The sequence below is a fragment of the Bombina bombina genome, chromosome 7 (assembly GCF_027579735.1).
Source record: "Bombina bombina isolate aBomBom1 chromosome 7, aBomBom1.pri, whole genome shotgun sequence".
Lineage (NCBI taxonomy): Eukaryota > Metazoa > Chordata > Amphibia > Anura > Bombinatoridae > Bombina > Bombina bombina.
The window spans coordinates 571,594,260-571,616,439 of record NC_069505.1 but is presented as its reverse complement, the minus strand read 5'-3'; the positions used below and the strand labels follow the sequence as shown (position 1 = coordinate 571,616,439).

The 22,180-nt window shown below is 36.3% G+C and overlaps 1 protein-coding gene across 1 annotated transcript in view; it reads left to right on the top strand.

Annotated features, from left to right (window-relative positions):
* The window catches only part of LOC128667077 (uncharacterized), a 114,578-nt gene that overhangs the window by 80,038 nt on the left and 12,360 nt on the right, over positions 1–22,180 (top strand). The window contains exons 8-17 of the mRNA XM_053721964.1: positions 1,214–1,260; positions 2,410–2,499; positions 3,809–3,922; positions 9,692–9,750; positions 14,104–14,240; positions 14,622–14,689; positions 16,926–17,024; positions 18,238–18,333; positions 21,239–21,291; positions 21,371–21,480. Coding sequence (XP_053577939.1) covers positions 1,214–1,260; positions 2,410–2,499; positions 3,809–3,922; positions 9,692–9,750; positions 14,104–14,240; positions 14,622–14,689; positions 16,926–17,024; positions 18,238–18,333; positions 21,239–21,291; positions 21,371–21,480 — 873 coding nt within the window. The remainder of the gene's footprint in view (positions 1–1,213; positions 1,261–2,409; positions 2,500–3,808; positions 3,923–9,691; positions 9,751–14,103; positions 14,241–14,621; positions 14,690–16,925; positions 17,025–18,237; positions 18,334–21,238; positions 21,292–21,370; positions 21,481–22,180) is intronic.

The following is a 22,180-nucleotide window of genomic DNA, read 5'->3' as shown; positions in this document are numbered from 1 at the left end:
TAAATGATATCACTACCCAATTTACTTCTTAGTTCTATAAAAGAAATGTAAGATTACTCAAATCCTGCACAGGAATTTAAAAAAAAACACCTCCAACATATGTGTTATACCACAGACAGCGAGACTGCATTTAGGGACCACCTATTCCCACTTCCATTGTGTCCAACTCCACCCCATTTCTCAAACTCCTCCCCCACAGAACCCAGACACCAGGGCCGCCACTAGAAATTTTGGGGCCCCTGACTTAACCATTGATCAGGCCCCCCCCCCCTCCTTTGACATGTGCAATTTTTGACCAAGTGACTAAAACGTATATGCACTTTATTCTTAAGTGTCTATTTAAATTGGAATTGTTGTAAAGGTAGTAACATACAAACACACAGATACACTCATACACTGAAACACACTCACACATAAGGATTCACATATAGACACTCTAGCAGACACGCAAAGAAACACACTCAGACACAGACACCCAAACAGACACTCAGCACTTGTTTACATTGACTTGACAAGTAATGAGGTAAACTACAGTTTTGTGAAAAAATGAGATTTAGAAAACAAAATATGGATTTCTGATTATCTTTTTGTAAAGGAAGATGCCAACTAAATGATGACAACAGCATGCAGTGGCTGAAAGGAAGGGCCCTGAACTGCCTAAACAATAATTTAAAGGTTAAATGGTGGATTGGCGACTTTCAGAAAGGTCTTGTTAGTCTCAAAGTCTGTAGAAAGATGTGAATAATCAGTAGTAAGGTCAAAATGTCCTAAAAAGGAACAGACAATGTGTATGTGCATAGTGGTTTAGTGCACACTCAGAAATCCTCTCAAATACTAATACTTTACTCCTTGTAATAACAATTCCCATGCTCAATTAGCACTCTGCTGTAGTACCCACTGTTGGTGGCTGCCAAAGTGTAAAAAAAAAAAAAAAAAATTTTTTTTTTTTTAGTTCTTGCCTCATGGGGCCCCCCTGGCCCATTTGACCCCTGACAGGAGTCACCCCTGTCACCCCCTGATGGCGGCCCTGCCAGACACTGCTTTGAGCCTCCAATTCAGAAATGTTAAGGTCTCAGTGTTGGGATGACTTCCTCTCTCTCTCTCTCTCTCTCTCTAGCTCCTCCTCTTTGTTGTTCTCCATAATCATACTTTTTTTCTCTCCCATTTTATCTCTTTCTCTTCACTCTCATTCATTTTTCTTACTCTCTCCTAGTTTGCTTAACATCGATAAGAAGAAACTGAAATATCAGAAGGACTGCGGTTTGTACAAATTGTATTATTGTTAACCACTGGGAGCTCATACAATGTCTATTCCATAAGATAACTGAATTCCTGTTTTATTTCTTTAATGTAAACGCAATTAAAGGGACAAGATTCAGACACAGCATACAATTTAGTTTTTTTAAAAGTTGTTTAAAATGTTTCTTTCATGATTCACATAACGTGTGTAATTGTACAAAACTTTCTAATTTATTTCTATGATCAAATTTTCTTTGTTCTCTTGGTATCTTTGTTGAAAAGCAGGGACATAACCTCAGGAGCGTGCACGTGTCTGGAGCGCACTATATGGCAGCAGTTTTACAAGAATGTTTTCCATTTGCAAGAGCACTAGATGGCAGCCCTGTTTTCTGCCATATAGTACTGCAGACACCTACCTAAGTATTTCTTCAATAAAGAATACTATGAGAACAAAACAAATTTGATAATAGAAGTAGATTTCAATCTTTTTATTGAAATTGTATGCTCTGTCTGAATCATAAAAGAACATTTTTGGATTTCATGTCCCTTTAATTCTATGCTGCAGTCTGTTATGGGCAAGACTATAACACATCCAGTTATAAAGTGGAAAACCCTGATATCTGAGCCTCATTAATTTTAACCACTATTAATAGGTGGTTGTGCAAAAACTTTTGATTTGTGTTTATATTTTATTTTATTTTTTTATTTTTTTAATAGTAATTTTAGGTAACATAAAAGGCATTTGCTTGCATTAGGAACTGCATGGGCGGTACTCATAAGGAGGTGGAGCTTCAAATGGAGATACTTAGAAGATCCTGTGACCCCTCTAATAAAATAAAGGAAGCATATTATGCAATTGTGTGAAAGATCTGACAAATGGATATTTTTGTGGTTGAAAATGTTTTTGTTTTTATGCTTCTGCAGCATATAGGAATCTTCCTGACACAGACAGGGAGCTGCTGTTTTAGAGATCAGCTGATCACAGACACAAACTTCCTGTTTATTTCCAAATCAAAATAAAATATTTTACTTACCTTTATTCATGTAGAAAATATATATTTTAACATATTCATATGGTGTCCGCTGTTATGAATGATTTGTCGAGTTTAATGTCCCTTTAATGGATGAACCTTTGAAATATTTAACTACTGTTTGTTTGTTTTTTTCAAGATGTGGTGAGGTTTGAATCATTTAAGACTCAGGAAAATTTCGTGCTCCTTGGTATTAAGGAGAAAGATAGAAGGACTCTATATCTGGCATGTAAGTACTGCATCATAGAATACATTTAGTTAATATAAAAATATGATTTCTAAACATAGGTTGTATAACATGCAATGATCATATAGGTTATCTAGATCTAGAATGTTTTAATTAGTGTAACTGTTTAAAAGAAGCTCTCCTATAAAAAAATTTTTACATAAGCTCAGGGTATTTCTAGAGGCAGTTGTCTCAATTTTTGTATAAGGGATTCAAAGCACAAATTAATTGGAAGGGTGATAAAGGACAACCTTTTATGGTGCCTCTTTTGTACAGAAATTATTTGGTTTGGTCTCTAGGGTTTTTTTTTTTTTTTAAAGGGATAGAAATTGCAAAACAAAATGTGCATTTACATTTTAAAGAGAAAGATTTTTGCAAAAAAAACCTCTATTAGCTAAAGATGTTTCTAGTTAACGCTCATATGCTGTGAATGCCCCGTGCACCAGCATTCAAACACCACACCTTCTCAGAGAGTTAGTAGTCTTTATTGACAGAAATAAAGTCTTCACTGGCACAATCTCTCTGAGCAGGCATGGTGTTTGTATCTTGAGGCTCTTGTCACATGTAGCATATGTGCGTATGCCTCTGAAACCATAATCATTTTACTAGAAACATTTTTTTTGCTAATGGAAGTACATTGCAAAATGCTTCTATTTAAAATTGTAATCAATCCAAGCATATTTCAGTTTCGACCTTTTCATCTCTTTAAATATATCTCCAATTCAGAATAATGTTAGCACTTCAGAGATATACTCTTTCTCAACTAATTTGCTTTGCTTAAAATGACATTTAAAAAGTCATTAGTAATATGATAGGAAAGTGCAAACCCAGCGTACTATTTCAATATACTTTGCAGTACAAACTGTTTTTTTATCCTTGTTTAAGACAGAAATTAGCACCTCTAAAACACCCCAAGTGGTGATTTCAGAGCGTACTTAGCTACTGAATGGTACATACACACTAGTTTGTCTGACAGACAGTTACTGTATGGTAAATACACATCATGCATTTGCTTGCTTTGCTGAACAAGCTCCTGTACCAACAGTGGTGGTTCTACAGAGATAAAGGGGAGGGGGTGCACCTAGCCATGCCTTGACCTCCCAACTCCTTTCATGGTGTTTTCAGCACTGCCCACACAACACCTGTGACTGCTACTCCACCTGCCTCGCTTCTGTCCATTAACTAACCCCCATGAACATCCCTGACTCAGTTCCTAGCCTCCAGGTCCTTGAGCTTTGTACGGTATCCCTATAAAGGGTTCAGTCCAACTTAGGACCATTGCTTACTTATCAATTTACATTTTGTCTTGCAGCAAAAACATCTAAAGCAAATCCATCTTTGCTGAAAGAATTTGAGAAACAGTCCCTATGTTTTGAAACAGACCATTTCTATCTTTTTCCTGAAAGCACAGAGAAAAAGCAATCAAGTGAGTACTCCAAAACTTCTAATCACCAAGAGACATACGAAGTAAAGGAACAGTAGCACATTGCAAATCCCAAATTCATATATATATATATATATATATATATATATATATATATATATATATATATATATATATATATATATATATTAATGCAAAAACCTTGTGTCTGATTTTCACATAGACATCTATGCTAAGCCCCCACCTCTGGGGAGATTTTAAAAAATGTGGGACACTGTCCCAGGACAATTATATTGTAGGACAGGAGACAAAAACTATGACGGACCTGGGAACATTGGGACAGTTGGCAAAGTATGCAAGTGAGACAGATGTATGAACAGGGTCGGAAATCTGAAGTGCCCCCTTGGGTTTCTCTTACATTCCCCCTTAGTGTATTTATTCCCCCCTAGGTTTCCCTTATGCCCCCCCAGGTGTATTTATTCCCCCGGGTCTCTCTCACATTACCCTGGTGTATTTATTTCCCCCCTGGGTCTCTCTCACTTTCCCTCTGTGTATTTATTCCCCACCCATGTCTCTTACGTCCCCCCAGTATGGAGTAGGCACACACGAGGCAGAGCAGCAGCAACTGGAGACCTGCAAGGGGAAACGGCACAGTCATGACTGTACAGTAGAGGGCTGCACACTGGGCCCAGGGCAGATACACAGCATGGTAACGGGGAAAAGTGGCCAGATGGCGCCAGCTTCTGCAGAGGAAGCTGGGAAAAAGCATTGTACCCAAGAGTGTGGAGATACATAATGCATTGTAGAGCAGGACAGTGTGATAATTTTACAGCGGGGCAGACTGCTGACTGGTATTTATAATAGGCAGAGACACTATGGAGGGCACCTGTAGGCACATGCATTCTCTGCCTTATTATAAATACTGCCCTGTGTATTAAAGGGTATAGATTGAAAAAAGAAAAAAAACAAGGCTCTAGATAGCTAAGACTGTTGTAATTCCAGGATCAATGGTTGATCAGTGTAGAATGAACGGAAATTCAATACAAATGTACAGAACTTATGTGATTATTCTCTCAAGCTCCCCTCTTAGGTGACATTCTCTAAAAAGATCCATCAGTTTTTTTTTAGATCCTCCAGTTAAAAAAGGCTGATATGTTTCTTGTAGTTTTTGATAGCAATATAATGTAATAATTTAACTGGTTTCCAAACTGTGAATCTTCTTAAGGATCATAATGGATTAGATAATTTACCACATTAAAAACAGCAAACTACCTACAACATATAAATGGAAAGTAAGGTTATTATCTGTCCTGGTCACTTTTTGGAATTCTGCACACCTATCATAAACTTTCCCAAAAGGTTTATAAGACTTAATACTGATATAAGGTAGTGCAAAAAACTTGCTGATTCCCCAGTGGAATAAAACTTTGTGGTGTTATCAATATATACTTTTAAGGTTTGTATCTAGTCAATGCGTGTTGTGATAGGAAACTGTATACAACCACTTATTAAGTGCAACAGGACCTACCATAGTATGCTTGCTGTATTTCTCAAATAGTGGTTTAATATTGATATAACTAAAATAGGTGACTTTATCCAACCTTTATTATGTAATTGTGCCTTTAAGAAGTATAAGGTCAGCCGACTGAGGCTAAATAACAGGTAATTTATTCATACTAAATCATTCTAATTTCAATTTAAAACACACAATATTGTTTAAAACTCTAAAATCCTAAAAATGACACCGGTGTCTGATTTAATATCAATATAGATATCAATGGAGAGTAAAAATGAATCACATGAACATACATTTGTTTATCTATAAAAACATGAGACTGCTTCAAAATATTATATAATAAGATACAATGTTGCTATAAGAGTGAAAGTCTCTTTTCTTTGTCTGTACTGATTTCGGATAGATTAAGCCTTCTGTTAATATTGGTTTGATTGTCAAAGGCCTTAATTGCTTTTACTGTTCCTCTTTTAAGAACTCTCTTGATATATTTTAGCAAACACTTTCGGTAAAAAAATTGCGGCGTACGGCTTTGCTAATGTAAATACTCATTTGAGTGATAATGATAACTTTCTTAAAGGGACACTGAACCCAATTTTTTTCTTTCAGAATTCAGATAGAGCATGACATTTTAAGCAACTTTCTATTAAGATGAATTCTCCTTTGTGGACAGGTGATTCCGGTGGAGCGCTGTGGCTTCCAGCCTCCATTTACCGGATAGTCTGATAACTTGTAAATTTCACCTTCAAGTAGTTTCCACTCCTTGACTGCAAAACCCCAGTATGATGTTCCTTTTGGAATCTCCCAATTGCCGGGTTGTCCATCCTGTTGGGTGTTTTATATGTCCTGGACACTTGGTCAGCTGGTAGGTTTTATTTTCGAGACATTCCTCTTACCATATATTTCAATTTTATTATTTGTCAGTCTTTAAATTCAAATACATTTTTATCTTATCGCTAAATGCTTAAAATAATTATACTTATACAATAGTCACTAGGATTATTACACTACAATTGAGGTATTATTCTTATTGTCCTAATACATCCTCTCATGTTTCATATTTGTGTTGTTCATGTCTAACCTAGTTTTTTATATACAATATTGGATGATAGTAATTTCTATTCTTACTAGGGGGAATGAATGTTTCCATATATTAACTAAGACATTTTGGCATACAGTCATTTGTAAGGGCAGAAATAAAAACCCGTTTGCAGTAAAATACATTTTGCTTAAGGCTTAGTATATATTTGTTGCTAAAACTTGTAACATACTGTACAAAAGAATTAGAATTTTATTTCACCTCTATTTACGCCAAGTCTTTAAATTTATTAGATATTGAATACCTTAAGTTTATTCCTATTAACCATTTGCAATCTGGTGTTCTATGTATCCTTCTACAATCCTATATTCTATTGACCGCCCACAATGTGGTAACTAAGGGGATAATTATTTCACTATATTTAAATTAGTATAGGGTATTTTTGGTGAGGTTTACTCTCCCTAGTTTGACATTATATCCTCATATACCCTCTCCAGTTTTAGATAGGTGTCTGTATGTGTACCTGCATATACATACAATTACTCATATACATTTATCTCTCTGCATTTTTATGTAGGTACAGGTGTACATACACCTTAATTTCAAGTTTAGTGTTTTTACGATTTTAATAGTTGTTCAGTGATGTCTGTCGGACATGATCCGCTGAACATGTTGTACAGACACTTGATAAATCAGCCCCTTAGTGTCTATAAAACAATGGGAGCTGCCATGTTGTAACTTAGGTTACCTTCTCTGCTGTGGCCACTTAGAGACAGTTATAAATAGTTCACTAGAGTGTGCAGCCACTTAGAGACAGTTATAAATAGTTCACTAGAGTGTGCAGCCAATGGCTGTGGGGAATATAACAGTGTTCTGTACTTCTATTTCTAACAGGAACTAAAAAGCTCACAATTTCAGAATGGAAAAGGGTACAAAATAAATAAGTATATTGTAAAGGTTTTTTCTGTATTTTATATATATATATATATATATATATATATATATATATATATATATATATATATATATATATATATATATATATATATATATATATATATGATTTATAATTGTATATTACCATCTCAAAGAGTTTAATGTCCCTTTAAAGTCTATGGTAAATTTTGTAGATAAATCAGCTGGTACAAGTGTGATCAACCCCTAAGTACAGAACCAATACTGCACAGTTAGTTTCAGCTTAAAGTTACACAATTGTTACTTTACATGTTTTTGAGACAAAAAATATTTTTGACATGTTTAAATACTGCTGTTTCATAAAATAGTTTTTTGTTGAGTACGCTATAGCCACAGTGACAGATTGATTTGTTATCTAAGACTAAAGAGAAATTTCATGGAAAGCTGTGAAGTACCAAACTACGGAAATTAAATTAAAAATGCTTTAATTAGTAATTGCAGAATTTTAGAATCTTATTTTATTAAAAAAATAACAGAGGCTCATTGTCTCTTCTGCGGGCTTGTTAGTATATTAATATATTCTCTCTAGTGACACATAGTGGTAAGTCATTGGAATTACACATAAAAAGTAACCATTATAGAAAACTCACCTGCAATCGAATTTAAAGGGATATGAAACCCAAACTATTTATTTCATGATTCAGATAGAGCATGCAATTTTAAACAACTTTCTAATTTACTGCTATTATCAAATGTTCTTTGTTCTCTTGGTATCTTTTGTTAAAAAGCAGGGATGTAAGCTTCTGTCTGGAGCAATATACAGTATGGCAGCAGTTTTGCAAGAAAGTTATTCATAAGCAAGAGCACTAGATGGCAGCACTTTTTCCTGTCATGTAGTGCTACAGAGCCCTACCTAGGCATCTCTTCAACAAAGAATATCATGGGAACAAAGCAGATTTGATCATAGAAGTATTTTTTTAATGGTATTCTCTGTCTGAATCACAAAATAACATTTTTAAGTTTCATATCCCTTTATTTTTCCAGAGGACACACTGCAGTGTAGAATTTATTCCATTTGACAAAGGGAGACTGTGATGAACCAAGGTTATCCAACCCTGCGCCAGTCACTTATTTGGCACAGAAAGGGTTTTCAGCCCCCTTTTCTGTCACCAACAGGTCACAATCTAGCCACACCAGGCAAGCTTGTGATTCAGTTTAGTGGGTGCAAGAGTTAACCGCACTCCCTTAATCTGTACTAGATGTAAGAGAAATGCCCAACACTCCCTTTTAATGCCACCCACAATAAACTATCAATCCTATAGCTCAATTACTGTCACCACTTAAAATTTATTAAAGGGAAAATCCTAAGGAAACACCCAGACTTTACACATTAACTCTAGAAATACAATTTAGCAGAAAATAACCTAAATTATACAGTTCTAATATTCCAGTCTCTTTCAGTACCGTGGTTCAATTATTAGACAAAGGCCAAACTTAATAAAGGAATTATTTATTATGCCAAAAATAATATGCACAATGCATTATTAATAAAAAGTTGTTACAAATAAAATTACACACGCAAACAGTGTTTTAAAATAAAAAGGAGAAAAACAGAATTGAATACTTTCATAGTCTTCAAGATCTGCGCCAGGGGAATGGCAGAAGAAGGTGGCTCCTTACTCTGTACAGCAGCTCCCCTTGTAAGAATGACAATCTTATTGTTAAGAAATAAGATTCTTAAACCTATTTTTTCAGAGATCAGGTTGCTTAACCACACCCTCCTGGGCAGGCTAAGAAACCCCCCTGTCTTTATGACCTTCAATAGACTAATTTCTTGCCTGAAATTATACAATCCAGTATATTTTCTGCTACGTAAGAAATTTCTATATTTACATATCTAGAACCTTTTAGTTTTATTGGGAGAATCGGTTTGATATCAAATATGCCATAGGTTGTCATATTTACCTGCCTTTAAGGTTATAACAGTTTTAACCCACATATGTACATAATATACCAATGTCCTGTCAGTGACCTGGTCAGTTTTTGTAATGAAGGGCCTGTTTTGCATCAGGCATTCTATTGACAGCTTAAGCCATAAACTTTATCCTGTGTATCTCTGTGACAAGGAGCTTCAGTGACTTTATGACTCAATGTATACACACTAACATTTGGTGGCTATTTAGGGGATAGGCCTGGCATTTCAAAGAAAACACAAGTTACAATTCTTCTTGACAACAAATAACTGTTTTGGAGTTCAAGCTACACAAAGTTAACTCCTTAGCAGCTGAATCCTGAGATATTCGTGACAGAGACATTATGTAAATGTATTGTTTTTTGTTTTTAGTTCCCCCTAAAGCTTGTGAGGAAATGGAGAAAGAGCTGCATAATATTACCTTAAAACAGGTGAGTATTAGAGGGAAATTATATGGTTCATGACTTAAGTTACAATAACACCTAACACTACACTACAATTAAATAAATTAACTACATTAAATACAATTAAATACAATTAGCTAAAGTACAAAAAAAAACCCACTAAATTACAGAAAATAAAAAACAAATTACAGATCTTTAAACTAATTACACCTAATCTAATAGCCCTATCAAAATAAAAAAGCCCCCCCCCCCAAAATAAAAAAACCCTAGCCTAAACTAAACTATCAATAGCCCTTAAAAGGGCTTTTGCGGGGCATTGCCCCAAAGTAATCAGCTCTTTTACCGGTAAAAAAAAAATGCAAACACCCCCCATCAGTAAAACCCACCACCCACACAAAAAAAACCCAAATAAAAAACTAACTAAAAAAACCTAAGCTCCCCATTGCCCTGAAAAGGGCATTTGGATGGACATTGCCCTTAAAAGGGCAGTTAGCTCTTTTGCGGCCCAAACCCCTAATCTAAAAATAAAACCCACCCAATACACCCTTAAAAAAACCTAACACTAACCCCCTGAAGATTGACTTACAGTTCTGAAGACCGGACATCCATCCTCAAGGAAGCAGCAGAAGTCTTCATCCAACCGGGCCGAAGTCTTCAACGAGACCGGGAGAAGTCTTCATCCAAGCCGGGCGAAGTGCTCCTCCAGACGGGCAGAAGTCTTCATCCAGACGGCATCTTCTATCTTCATCCATCCGACGCAGAGCTGGTCCATCTTGAAGACATCCGACGCGGAGCATCCTCTTCATCTGGAGTCTTCTTACTGAATGACGGTTCCTTTAAATGACGTCATCCAAGATGGCGTCCCTTAGATTCCGATTGGCTGATAGAATTCTATCAGCCAATCGGAATTAAGGTAGCAACAATCCAATTGGAATCTAAGGGACACCATCTTGGATGACGTCACTTAAAGTGATATTCATTCTGAAGAAGACTTCGTTTGAAGAGGATGCTCCGCGCTGGATGTCTTGAAGATGGAGCTGCTCTGCGTTAGAAGGATGAGGATAGAAGATGCCGTCTGGATGAAGACTTCTGCCCGCCTGGAGGACCACTTCTGTCGGCTTCCTTGAGGACATCTTGCCACTTGGATGAAGACTTCTCCCGGTAAGTGAATCTTCGGGGGTTAGTGTTAGGATTTTTTTAAGGGTGTATTGGGTGGCTTTATTTTTTAGGTTAGGGCTTTGGGCCTGCAATAGAGCTAAATGCCTTTTAAGGGCAATGTCCATTCAAATGCCCTTTTCGGGGCAATGGGGAGCTTAGGTAAGAGCTGATTTCTTGAGCTGATTTCTTTGGGGCAATGCCCTGCAAAAGGCCCTTTTAAGGGCTATTGATAGTTTAGTTTAGGCTAGGGTTTTTTTTTATTTTGAGGGGGGATTTTTTTATTTTGATAGGGCTATTATAGTAGGTGCAATTAGTTTAAAGATCTGTAATTTGTTTTTTATTTTCTGTAATTTAGTGGTGTTTTTTTGTGATTTAGCTAATTTAATTTATTTAATTGTATTTAAATTAGTTAATTTATTTAATTGTAGTGTAGTGTTAGGTGTTATTGTAACTTAGGTTAGGTTTTATTTTACAGGTAAATTTGTATTTATTTTTATAATATTTATTAGTGTTTGCGAGGCGGGAGTGCGGCGGTTTAGGGGTTAATATGTTCATTCTAGTGGCGGGGATGTCCGGAGCGGCAGATTAGGGGTTAAAAATATTATAGTGTTTGCGATGCGGGAGGGCCTTGGTTTAGGGGTTAATAAGTAGTTTATGGGTGTTAATATACTATTTAGTACTTTAGTTATGAGTTTTATGCTACAGCGTTGTAGTGTAAAACTCATAACTACTGACTTTAGAATGCGTTAGGAATCTTGGAGGTAGAGGGTGTACCACTCACTTTTTGGCCTCCCAGGACAGACTCGTAATACCGGCGCTATGGAAGTCCCATAGAAAAAAGGGTTTACGAAGTTTACGTAAGTCGGTTTGCGGTAAAGCCAAATTGTGTGGTGCCCCTAAACCTGCAAGACTCATAATAGCAGCGGTAGTGAAAAAGCAGCATTAGAACCTGTTAACGCTGCTTTTTCAGCTTACCGCAAAACTCGTAATCTAGCCGTTAGTTTTTGCTTGAGGTTTACAAACGTCCTCATTTGATTTTATAGTTGTAAATTATTTTTGAGAAGTGTTACGTTTAACACTGTGCCCATTTTCATTTAATGTTCAGCAACTTGGTAGTTATTTAAAACAAAATTAGCACCTTCAGAGTCTGTTGCTTAGCAACTCTAATGGTATAAAAGTGCATGCAACATTCACCTGTGATCGACTCAGCTGCAATAGTCATGCAAATATAAATATGTAATAAACTATTTAATTCAAATATGTCGCTCTGGTTTTATAAGTTTATTAGACATGTTCGATTCGGAAAATTCGGCAAATTCGGTGATTCGAATCGAACCGAATTTCCGAATTAAAATTCTGCCGAATTTTCCGAATCGAATCAAACCGATTCGTAAATTCAGATGGCCATTGGGATTACACTAGTTCTGTACAGTATGTTAGGTTAACACCTAATATACAGTATAATACTAGTCTAATCCCACCTAACACTTACCGAAATGCTGAATTTACGAACTGACATCGAACCGAACCGAATCCAGCTGAATTTCTTTGAATCCGAATGAATCCGAAACAAATCTATTCAGAATTTTCCGAATTCGAATCGATCCGAACCGAACTTCGAAAAATTCCGAATCAATCCGAACCAAATTTTTTCGCCATGCACATGTCTAAAGTTTATATATTTTCTTCATAACCAATTATATTCTATATATGTCATATTAAATGTTTTTATATTTTCTTCATAACCAATATCTAAAATGTATAAATATAAATTATTTATAACAATTCAAGATTTAATATATTTTATATTTATAGGTACCTTCAAAATGTAAAATACTAGAGTGAACATCAGTTTACTGAACGTGTCTGTTTTACATGTTTTTAAAACATTTCATATTCTGTAAAACTAGTTGTAAAGGGCATTCTGTGCAGCACTACTGGGAGCTAAATGGTGATTGGTGCCTACACACATAAGCCTCTTTTTATTGGCTCTCCACTTTGCTTAGATATGCAATCTATAGCAATAATAAAATGCACTAACACATTAGACAATTTTTTTCACTTGTACTGTATGTCCCTTTAAGCAATAATTTCCAGAAAATGAGGTTCAAAGATTAGACTTCCAATACAGGTGGTAAGGACAAATATTGTAAGAAAATTCAAGAATGCTGGGAATTGTTGTGCGACAGAAGGAAAATATGGGCAGACTGGATAGGCCTTTTGATATTTGACATAATTAAAAATATGTCAAATATACTATATGGCCAAAGGTACATACCTTTAGCCATATAGTGTATTTCACATATCACACCTATTATATGAGCTTGCTAAAGATCCTGCTCAAAAACTATAGGCATTAATATGGAGTTGCCCCCTCTCCCCCTTTGTGGCTATAACAGCTGCCACTCTCCTAGGAAGGCTTTTTACAATATATTGGAGTGTGTCTGTGGGAATTTGTGCCCATTCAGCCAAAAAAACATTTGTGAGGTCTCGCACTAATGTTGGATGAGAAGTACAGCTTGCAATTAGCCTTCTAATTCATCTCAAAGGTGTTCAATGGGGTTAACGCCAGGGCTCTGTTCTGTTACGCCAGTTCCTCCACACCAAACTTATCCAACCATGTCTTCATAGACTTTGCTTTGTGCAACCCCATTTCATAAAGCTCCCTACACACAGTTCTTCTGCTGATGTTGCTTCCAGAGGCAGTTTAGTACTCTTTAGTGAGTGGTGCAACAGATCATAGGCGATTTTTACGTGCTTTGTGCTTCAGCACTCGACAACCCCACTCTAAATGTTTTTTTATGGTCTACCACTTAGTGGATTGGCTGTTGTTGCTCTTAGACACTTCCAGATCACAATAATAGCACTGTCAGTTGACCAGAGCAGATCTAGTAGGGCAGAAATTGCATGAACTAACTTGTGTCAAAGGTAAATCCTATGGCAGTGCCACATTTAACGTCACTGAGCTCTTCAGTATGACCCCTTTAGTACTACCTATGTGTGTCAAAGATTTAATGACTATGTGCTGAAATGTATGCACCTCTTAGCAATAGGTGTTGCTGAAACACCTGAACTCAATAATTAGTAGGGGTGTTACAAATACTTTTGGCCATAAAATGTATTTTTTAAAATTTGGGAAGATATAAGAGTAGTTCCCTCTATAAAGGGGCATATTAGAGGCTTCAATATATTCTTACAACTTATTTTTTACCTTTCTTGCAGTCTGTTGGTAAATGGGGTCTGGTTGTTTCTGCCTTTGATGATTTAGACATTGCTCTACATAATATTAAACTTGATCATAGCTGGATTGAAACCAAACTTGTTGATGGTCAGCCCCATATGATATACTTTGAAATCCGGTGAGTATATTACATATTCTTTTCATGGTCTTGTTCAAACCAGGCTATCATAGTTCCTAAAAATCCTGATTTATCCAATACATACATACACTTCCCAACATTCAAACTTTTAAAACCGTGACCAAGATTAGAGGAGTTGGGTTCAGAGCTTTCTGAAGCAGTATGAGGGTGTGGCTGTGTTTGATTGGTCAGCATTGGAGGCGATGTGTGATTTATCAGGTGGAGCAGGAGTGTTCTGTGGGTGTGGCCTAATATGTAATGAGTGGAGTCATGGAAGGCTTTATAAGGTAAAATCGCCTGATTCACAGTGACAGAAAGATTCTATAAACTTTTTACACCATTATCAAGATGACAATAATTGATACAATTTTTCTCCTTTAGAGAAGGATCATTATCAAAGTCCCTTACAAAAGCTGCTGAAGATAAAGATGGTCACGTGGAAATTAAAGGTATGTATTTGTCTACCATTGTCTCTATTAGATGTCACGCTGAGGCTTCCGTCTGTCAGTTTGTTTACTTGTATGTGCATTGAACATCAGCTGTACTCCCCTATCACTTTTGCTAGACCTTACCTACCTTAAGACATATATATATGGGCATATGTGATGTGCACTCGCATTTACTATGATCCATCTTCCAAGTTGCTGGAAACTAATTATATAAAGAAGCATATGACCGCACTCCCTGGATTTTGTGAATACATAAACCCCTTTGGTTTATCTAGTCACTAAATCCAGAGAGTGTAGTCATATGCTTCTTTATATATATATAACCAGTAAAGAGCACTCTCACCTTATTCTTCATGTGCCAGGGTGCCAGCGGTTCAGTATATATGACAATAGAAGGCACTCTCTGGTCTTTTTAACAAAATTGTTTATTGAAACAAGCGTGACGTTTCGGGGACACACTGAGGAAGGGGTTTTGTTAAAAAGAGAGTGCCTTCTATTGTCATATATACTAAACCGCTGGCACACACGTATTTATATATATATTAGAAATGTGGATTCGGATCCTAATGCGGAAGTAGGCGGCCACTCGTGCCCTTCAGATCTTTTCGTAGCTGGATTGATTCAAGTGAAAACACTAAGATCTGTGCAAACACGCTTTGGCTGTGACTAACACACAAATTAATTCTAGTAACACACAGAACAGTGATTTGACCACGTTTGACTCCCAGTAGTGCACATCAAGCTATGTTTTTACACCACCATGTTTCCCAGTAAAAAAAAACAACTCAGCGGTCATTTTACCCCAGCAGTTAACGTAACATGTAGAACAATATTTTAACACCTCCTAGACTGTCAAACAGTTTTTTTTTTACCATCCTTGGATGCCACTTACACAGTTGCACATATACGTTACTGCTCTCTGAGCAATATCTGTAATACATAGCCACATAGGAGGCCTTTTAAACTTAGCTGTCGCTCAAAAGACTTAAGTGTCCAGTAGTTTTGTATAGATTTTACTAGACAACCTGCTTAAAGGGACATTCCAGTCAAAATTTAAATGCATATAAACCAATTACATTTAAAAAGAAACATATTTGCAATATACCTGTATTAACAAAAATGCTTCTATTAAAAGTTATCACTGTTTTAGTGTTAACATTTTTTGCTGCACGTGCATGTGAAGCATAACAAGAAAGTCTCAATGCACCAGTATTTTAAATACTACAGCAGCTCAGAGTGCCAGTGGGGCTTGAATCATATCAGCAATTAACAAATTGAGTGATTACCAGATGCTACAAGTCAGTTATTGTGGGTAGGTAAAAATGTAAATACCTTGCATTGGAAACTCTCTAACTAGATTTTATACCATACCAAAATTCTGTAATAATCATATTCTGGATTTAATTGCTCCAGTTATATCATATTCATTATTTAAACATCTTAACTCATAAGGGAAGATTACAAATATGCCACTTGTAGCAGATTAACTGACTAGAAAATATCCTATGAATATCTCTGTGTAAAAAGGAAGATATTTTACCTCAAATTGTCTTCAGCTCCCCAGAGTAAGTGCTTTAGAAGAATTTATTTTACTGTCATCTGAATGGTGAGAAAAACAGTATCCAATAAGAATTATCAGTGCAGAGTTCACATTTTGCTTTACTGTGACCCAAAATCTTGCAAGATTTCATTGTAAACTTCCTTAAGCTAAGGAGGAAAATAACACGACTTTGCTGCACATGTAGAATGCATGCTCCCTTGCAAGTCCTGGGACTAGCATCATGATTGGCTGTACAATTGGATGTGGCTACTGAGGAAATAGATAAAAGGAAATAGATACAAGGAAATTGTAAATATCTTGCTTTTTTACATAGAAATGTTCAGGTGATATTTTCTATTTTGCATATATGGTGCATCATTTTCAATTGATTCAACATGTGGGTAACATATATTTTATAGATACATACATACATATATGTCAGCAACTAAACTACATATGAAAAAGGGCTCCATGCAAAATAAATGTTTTTAAACCGCTGTTATCTCTTCTGCTGAGGCAAATTATGGACATATGCAGTAAATTAGCTCCTACACTGATCACTAATTACTGTGTAGCATGAGCCATGATTAGGCTTGTGAAGCCATATGCAGTTCTAATTCTTGATGGAACTTGAAGTGGGTCAGTGGGATAATATTTTTTTAAGACTGTGTAATATATGTTTTGTTTGTTTCTCAGATAATGTTCACCAGCATGTAAGCACCATGCATTTCTTTGGCTCAAACTGCATCTTTTTCAGTGCTCGGGACTCAGAGAGCACACAAAATGCACTTTACTGTGAGTAAAATCCATCCATTTTGTAACTTTTATTTTTTTTTCTCTACTTTAATGCTAATCTAATTTGTACCATACATCGTTGTTGCTCCATCTCAGCCATTGTCTTATTTTGTCTTGTCTTTTTCGGTCAAGATAACGGACTATATTTCATAAAGTAGCCCTTGATCATTCCCAACTACTGCCTGAAACATTGTCTGTTATTTTGTCTTTGATCCTTAATAAAGTTGCATACATTTGAAGGTGTGCTGCTGCTAGTTCACGCATTCATTGCAAAAAGCAAGTCAGGTCTGTATCCCAAAAGCAGCTGATAATTCTGTGAGTGTCTTCTTTCAAGAACAGCAGTTCCACTCACCCCTGCAGTTTTTCTCTCTTCCTGCAGGCAAAGTGCATACTCATGGTCCATGGCCCACCTTGATCTTGTCCAAACAAATACAGCATTTGCTGTGCATTAAAATATAACTTAGAATCAATCCAAATAGTGCAAAGAAAATGGAGTCACAAGGCAGCATCAACTAGCAAGCTGACGCGTTTCAGCAGTGTGCCGTATTCATAGTTTCACCTTGATTTTACCCCCCCCCCCAGGTAGCTTGGCTGCAAAGACTGCACTACAGATACTAAAAATAAAATGTTGGTATATATAAATATAGTGGTATGGCATTGAATTGATCTAGGATCTTCTATCTGCTCCAAATAGCCACAAGGCATTTACCCTATTAATACCTGATTTAAAGGGACAGTAAGCACCTTGAGATTACAAGACATTGTAGTTGCTATAGAATAACATTTCAGCCAATTATTAAAAATTTTTAAAACAAATTAACATCATTATTACCACAATTATTTTTCAATAGCCAAACTCCACCCAACCTTAACCTTATTTGGAGGAGCCAATTTGGGCTTTAGTCAACAGACAACAAGGCTAGTCACTATCATACATTTAGTATAAAAGGCATTGTTTTGCCTTTATCTGTTAAGCCATTGAGGACAGATATATAGTTACGTGAAAAGGGGGCAAAACAAATATCAAAAATCTATTCCAACGTTGTTTCATTCTACATAATTTAACAACTTATATTAAAATCTCAAGCTATGTACTGTCCCTTTAAGTGTGAAGAAATGGATTTATTGGTAAGAAAAAAAATGTTTTTTTATTCATCATATTTCTTTATTAGTGGAAACTATACAACCCTTGTCCCCTTCTGTTTTATAACAGGCCGCACAGATCCAGTTTCCAATTTAGATATCCAAAAGTTTTCCACGTATGCTTATTGCCACAAAACTGAGTTCATCAACGTACGCAAGCACTCAGGTATGTGCTGGAATTAGAGAACAGACTGCAAACCTCCCGCCATTTGTGTCTAGGTATTAGGGACACAGGAGATTAAGGAGGGTGTCGACATTTTGTGGGCTGTGCTGGAAGGGAGCAGGGTCACAGGTCGATGGTGGACTGGGTTTGGGTGTGTTTAGTCAGTCATTGGGCATGCCTGAGTGGTTTATGGGTGTGTCTGGGTGGTCTGTGGGTGTGTCTTGGTGTACTGTGGGTGTGTCTTGGTGTATTGTGGGAGGAGCTAAGGAAAATTCTGCAGGGACATATGGCTGTCTCAGAGGGAGCTCAGAATTAGGGACTGATCTCTCAAATAGGGACAGTCGAGAGGTCTGAGAACTGCATGGAATTATGGGAGGTGTAATTAGAAACTGCTGTGTTTGTAGCCAGCACTGGAGTAGCAGTGAGAGCTGCAGGACAAGATAACGTAACAAAGTGTATATGAGAGTAGCATAAAGTGCTACAGGAGAGGATAGATGGTCATGTAGAAGCTATAATACATTTTGGCGCCCTCACATGGTCCTAAACAGAAATTCTTAGAAAAGAACTACGTGTTAAAGTGACATGAAACCTAAATGTTTTATTTCATGAGTCAGATAGAACATGCATTTTTAAACAACTTTCCAATTTACTTGTAATATTTCATTTGCTTTGTTCTCTTGCTATCCTTTATTGAAATGAATACCCTAGGTGTGCTTAGGAGCAGCAAATTACTACTGTGAGCTAGCTGCTGATTTGTGGCTGCATATATATGCCTCTTGGCTCACCTGTGTTCAGCTAGCACCCAGTAGTGCACTGCTGTTCCTTCAACAGAGGATACTAAGAGAACAAAGCAAATTAAAGTAAATCAGAAACTTGTTTTAAATTGCATGTTCTATCTGAATCATGATAGAAAAATGTGGGTTTCACGTCCCTTTAAAGGATTTTTAGATAGTTTCCAATTTACTTCAATAGTCAAATTTACTTTGTTTTCATGGCATCCTTTGCTAAAAAGGAGGTAGGCAGGCTCAGGAACCTGAATGTCTGTAGCATTAGATGGCAAATGTTTTGCAAGAATGCTTTAACATTGTTATAAATACACTGCTGCCATCTAGTGTTCAAAAGCATTCTTGCAAACCTGCTACCATATAGTTCTCCAGACACGTAAACGCTATCTACCCAGGTATGCTCTTCAGTAAAGAATAACAAGAGAATTTAGTAAATTTGATATCAGTAAGTAAATTGGAAAACATTCATAAAATTGTATGCTCTATTTGAATCAAGGAAGAAAATGTTTCATGTCCCTTTAAGTAATTAGATTGCTAAAAAGACTGCAATAATATTAATCAAACAAACAGTATTACAACAAAAACATCCTCATAACCTGTTGCCAAAAAATGGAACAATTCAATTTAAAATCAAGTAGATAAATAAAAAACAGCATTTTATTATTTCTATAGAGAACGTTCCAATTTACTTCTATAAGTTTGATATCCTTTGTTGAAAAGCATACTCAGAAGCTGCAATGCACCACTGGTAGCTAGCTGTTGATTGGTGGCTGCACATATATGCTTCATGTCATTTGCTCACCTGATGTGTTCAGCTAGCTCACAGCAAGTGCATTTCTGCTCTTTTAGCAAAAGATATGAAAAGAACAAAACAAATTTTATAATATAAGTACATGGGAAAGTTCTTTAGAATTGTATGTTTTATTTGAATAATTAAAGAAAAGAAAATTATGTTTCATGCCCCTTTAAAACAATATTTCTTAAAAGAGTCTCAATTTAAGTTTGTGTCATGTCTTGAGGTATTTTACTTTTTAGATTTTTTTTTAATAAACCACATATACACGTAAAAACATTCATACTTTTACAATATCTCATGTGTAGCACTGACATATACTTGCCCTAGCCCAAACACACAAAACTGACACATTACTCTCAATTATTAATTGAGAGTAATGTGTCAGTTTTGTGTGTTTGGGCTAGGGCAAGTATATGTCAGTGCTACACATGAGATATTGTAAAAGTATGAATGTTTTTACGTGTGTTTATAGCTCTGCGTAATCTGTTGGCGCTCTACAAATAACCGATAATAATAATGTGTGTGTATTTAGATTTGTATGAATATGCATGATTAGATTCAAGGTGGAAAGATAAAACTTTTTGTTTGAGGTTAGTGCAGGAAAACCGTGAGATCAGCGGGTGAAGTTTGTTGCTCAGGGGAGGAGTCAGGGAGATTGACAGTGTAGTGTGGGCGGAGTTTAGCAATCTAATAATAAAAATAGGGAATGGAGATGGATTTACTTTAGGATACAATTTAACGCATACAGAGAAGAAGGGGCTTAGAGGGTCACACCCTGCAGCAGAAGTGGTTCTACACAATTAAAATTGGGGGTACATTAGTTTGCCTAATGATACATATTAACATAGAGAGTACTGGTAACTAGGAGTTGGGGCTCCTCAATTTTGCTATTTTCTCTTCCTTTAACAACCCCCCAACTCTCCGTTACCTCTTCTCTTGTCCTGTGTAGAGCAAACAACAAATAACCAAGAAACTATCTGCCAATTTATGTTTACCAACATCTCTGATAATTAGGGGTGCTACATATTTAACACCCCAGAAGAACTGGCTCTGTGGCTGCAGGAAAGTATAGAAATACATTTACAAAAGTGTATGTCTGAGATTGAACATTACTGGAGCGGATGTGTAATAATGGATGTATCTTTGTGAGTTGTTAGCAGAGATCTGAATTGTCCTGCATCTGTTATCCTGTCCCCCAGGGACCAATAAGCCACACCCACAGACCTCCTCTACTCTTATCTGAAAACAAACAACCCTGCACATGACCTGCAGGACAAATAGAGTAAATATTGTAATAAGATAACTGGGTCCTTTATTGTGTTTTTAGCACTGGCCTGTTCAGACGTGCCAAATGAGGCCGACACACTGGATCTGGAGAAGGTAAATCAAGCACAGAAACAAATACTGACAGTACTGGAGGTGCAGACAGAGGGATAGAATTATTGTTTTTAATCCTCAGATTGCCGGAAAATGGAAAATTGTTGCTGCAGCCAGTACTGAAGCTAATGAAGCTATTACACAGGGGATAGAATTTAAATTGACTAATGGAGAGGTCACAATAATAGAAAAGTAAGTAAAATATTAGTGTATAGATACTCATCATTATTATACAGTGCAGTGTGTTCATTATCAGTGTATAGATACTCTTCATCATTATACAGTGCAGTGTGTTCATTATCAGTGTATAGATACTCTTCATCATTATACAGTGCAGCATGTTCATTATCAGTGTATAGATACTCATCATTATTATACAGTGCAGTGTGCTCATTATCAGTGTATAGATACTCATCATTATTATACAGTGCAGTGTGCTCATTATCAGTGTATAGATACTCATCATCATTATACAGTGCAGCATGTTCATTATCAGCGTATAGATACTCATCATCATTATACAGTGCAGTGTGATCATTATCAGTGTATAGATACTCATCATCATTATACAGTGCAGTGTGATCATTATCAGTATATAGATACTCATCATTATGCAGTGCAGTGTGTTCATTATCAGTGTATAGATACTCATCATCATTATACAGTGCAGTGTGATCATTATCAGTGTATAGATACTCATCATCATTATACAGTGCAGCATGTTCATTATCAGCGTATAGATACTCATCATCATTATACAGTGCAGTGTGATCATTATCAGTGTATAGATACTCATCATCATTATACAGTGCAGTGTGATCATTATCAGTATATAGATACTCATCATTATGCAGTGCAGTGTGTTCATTATCAGTGTATAGATACTCATCAT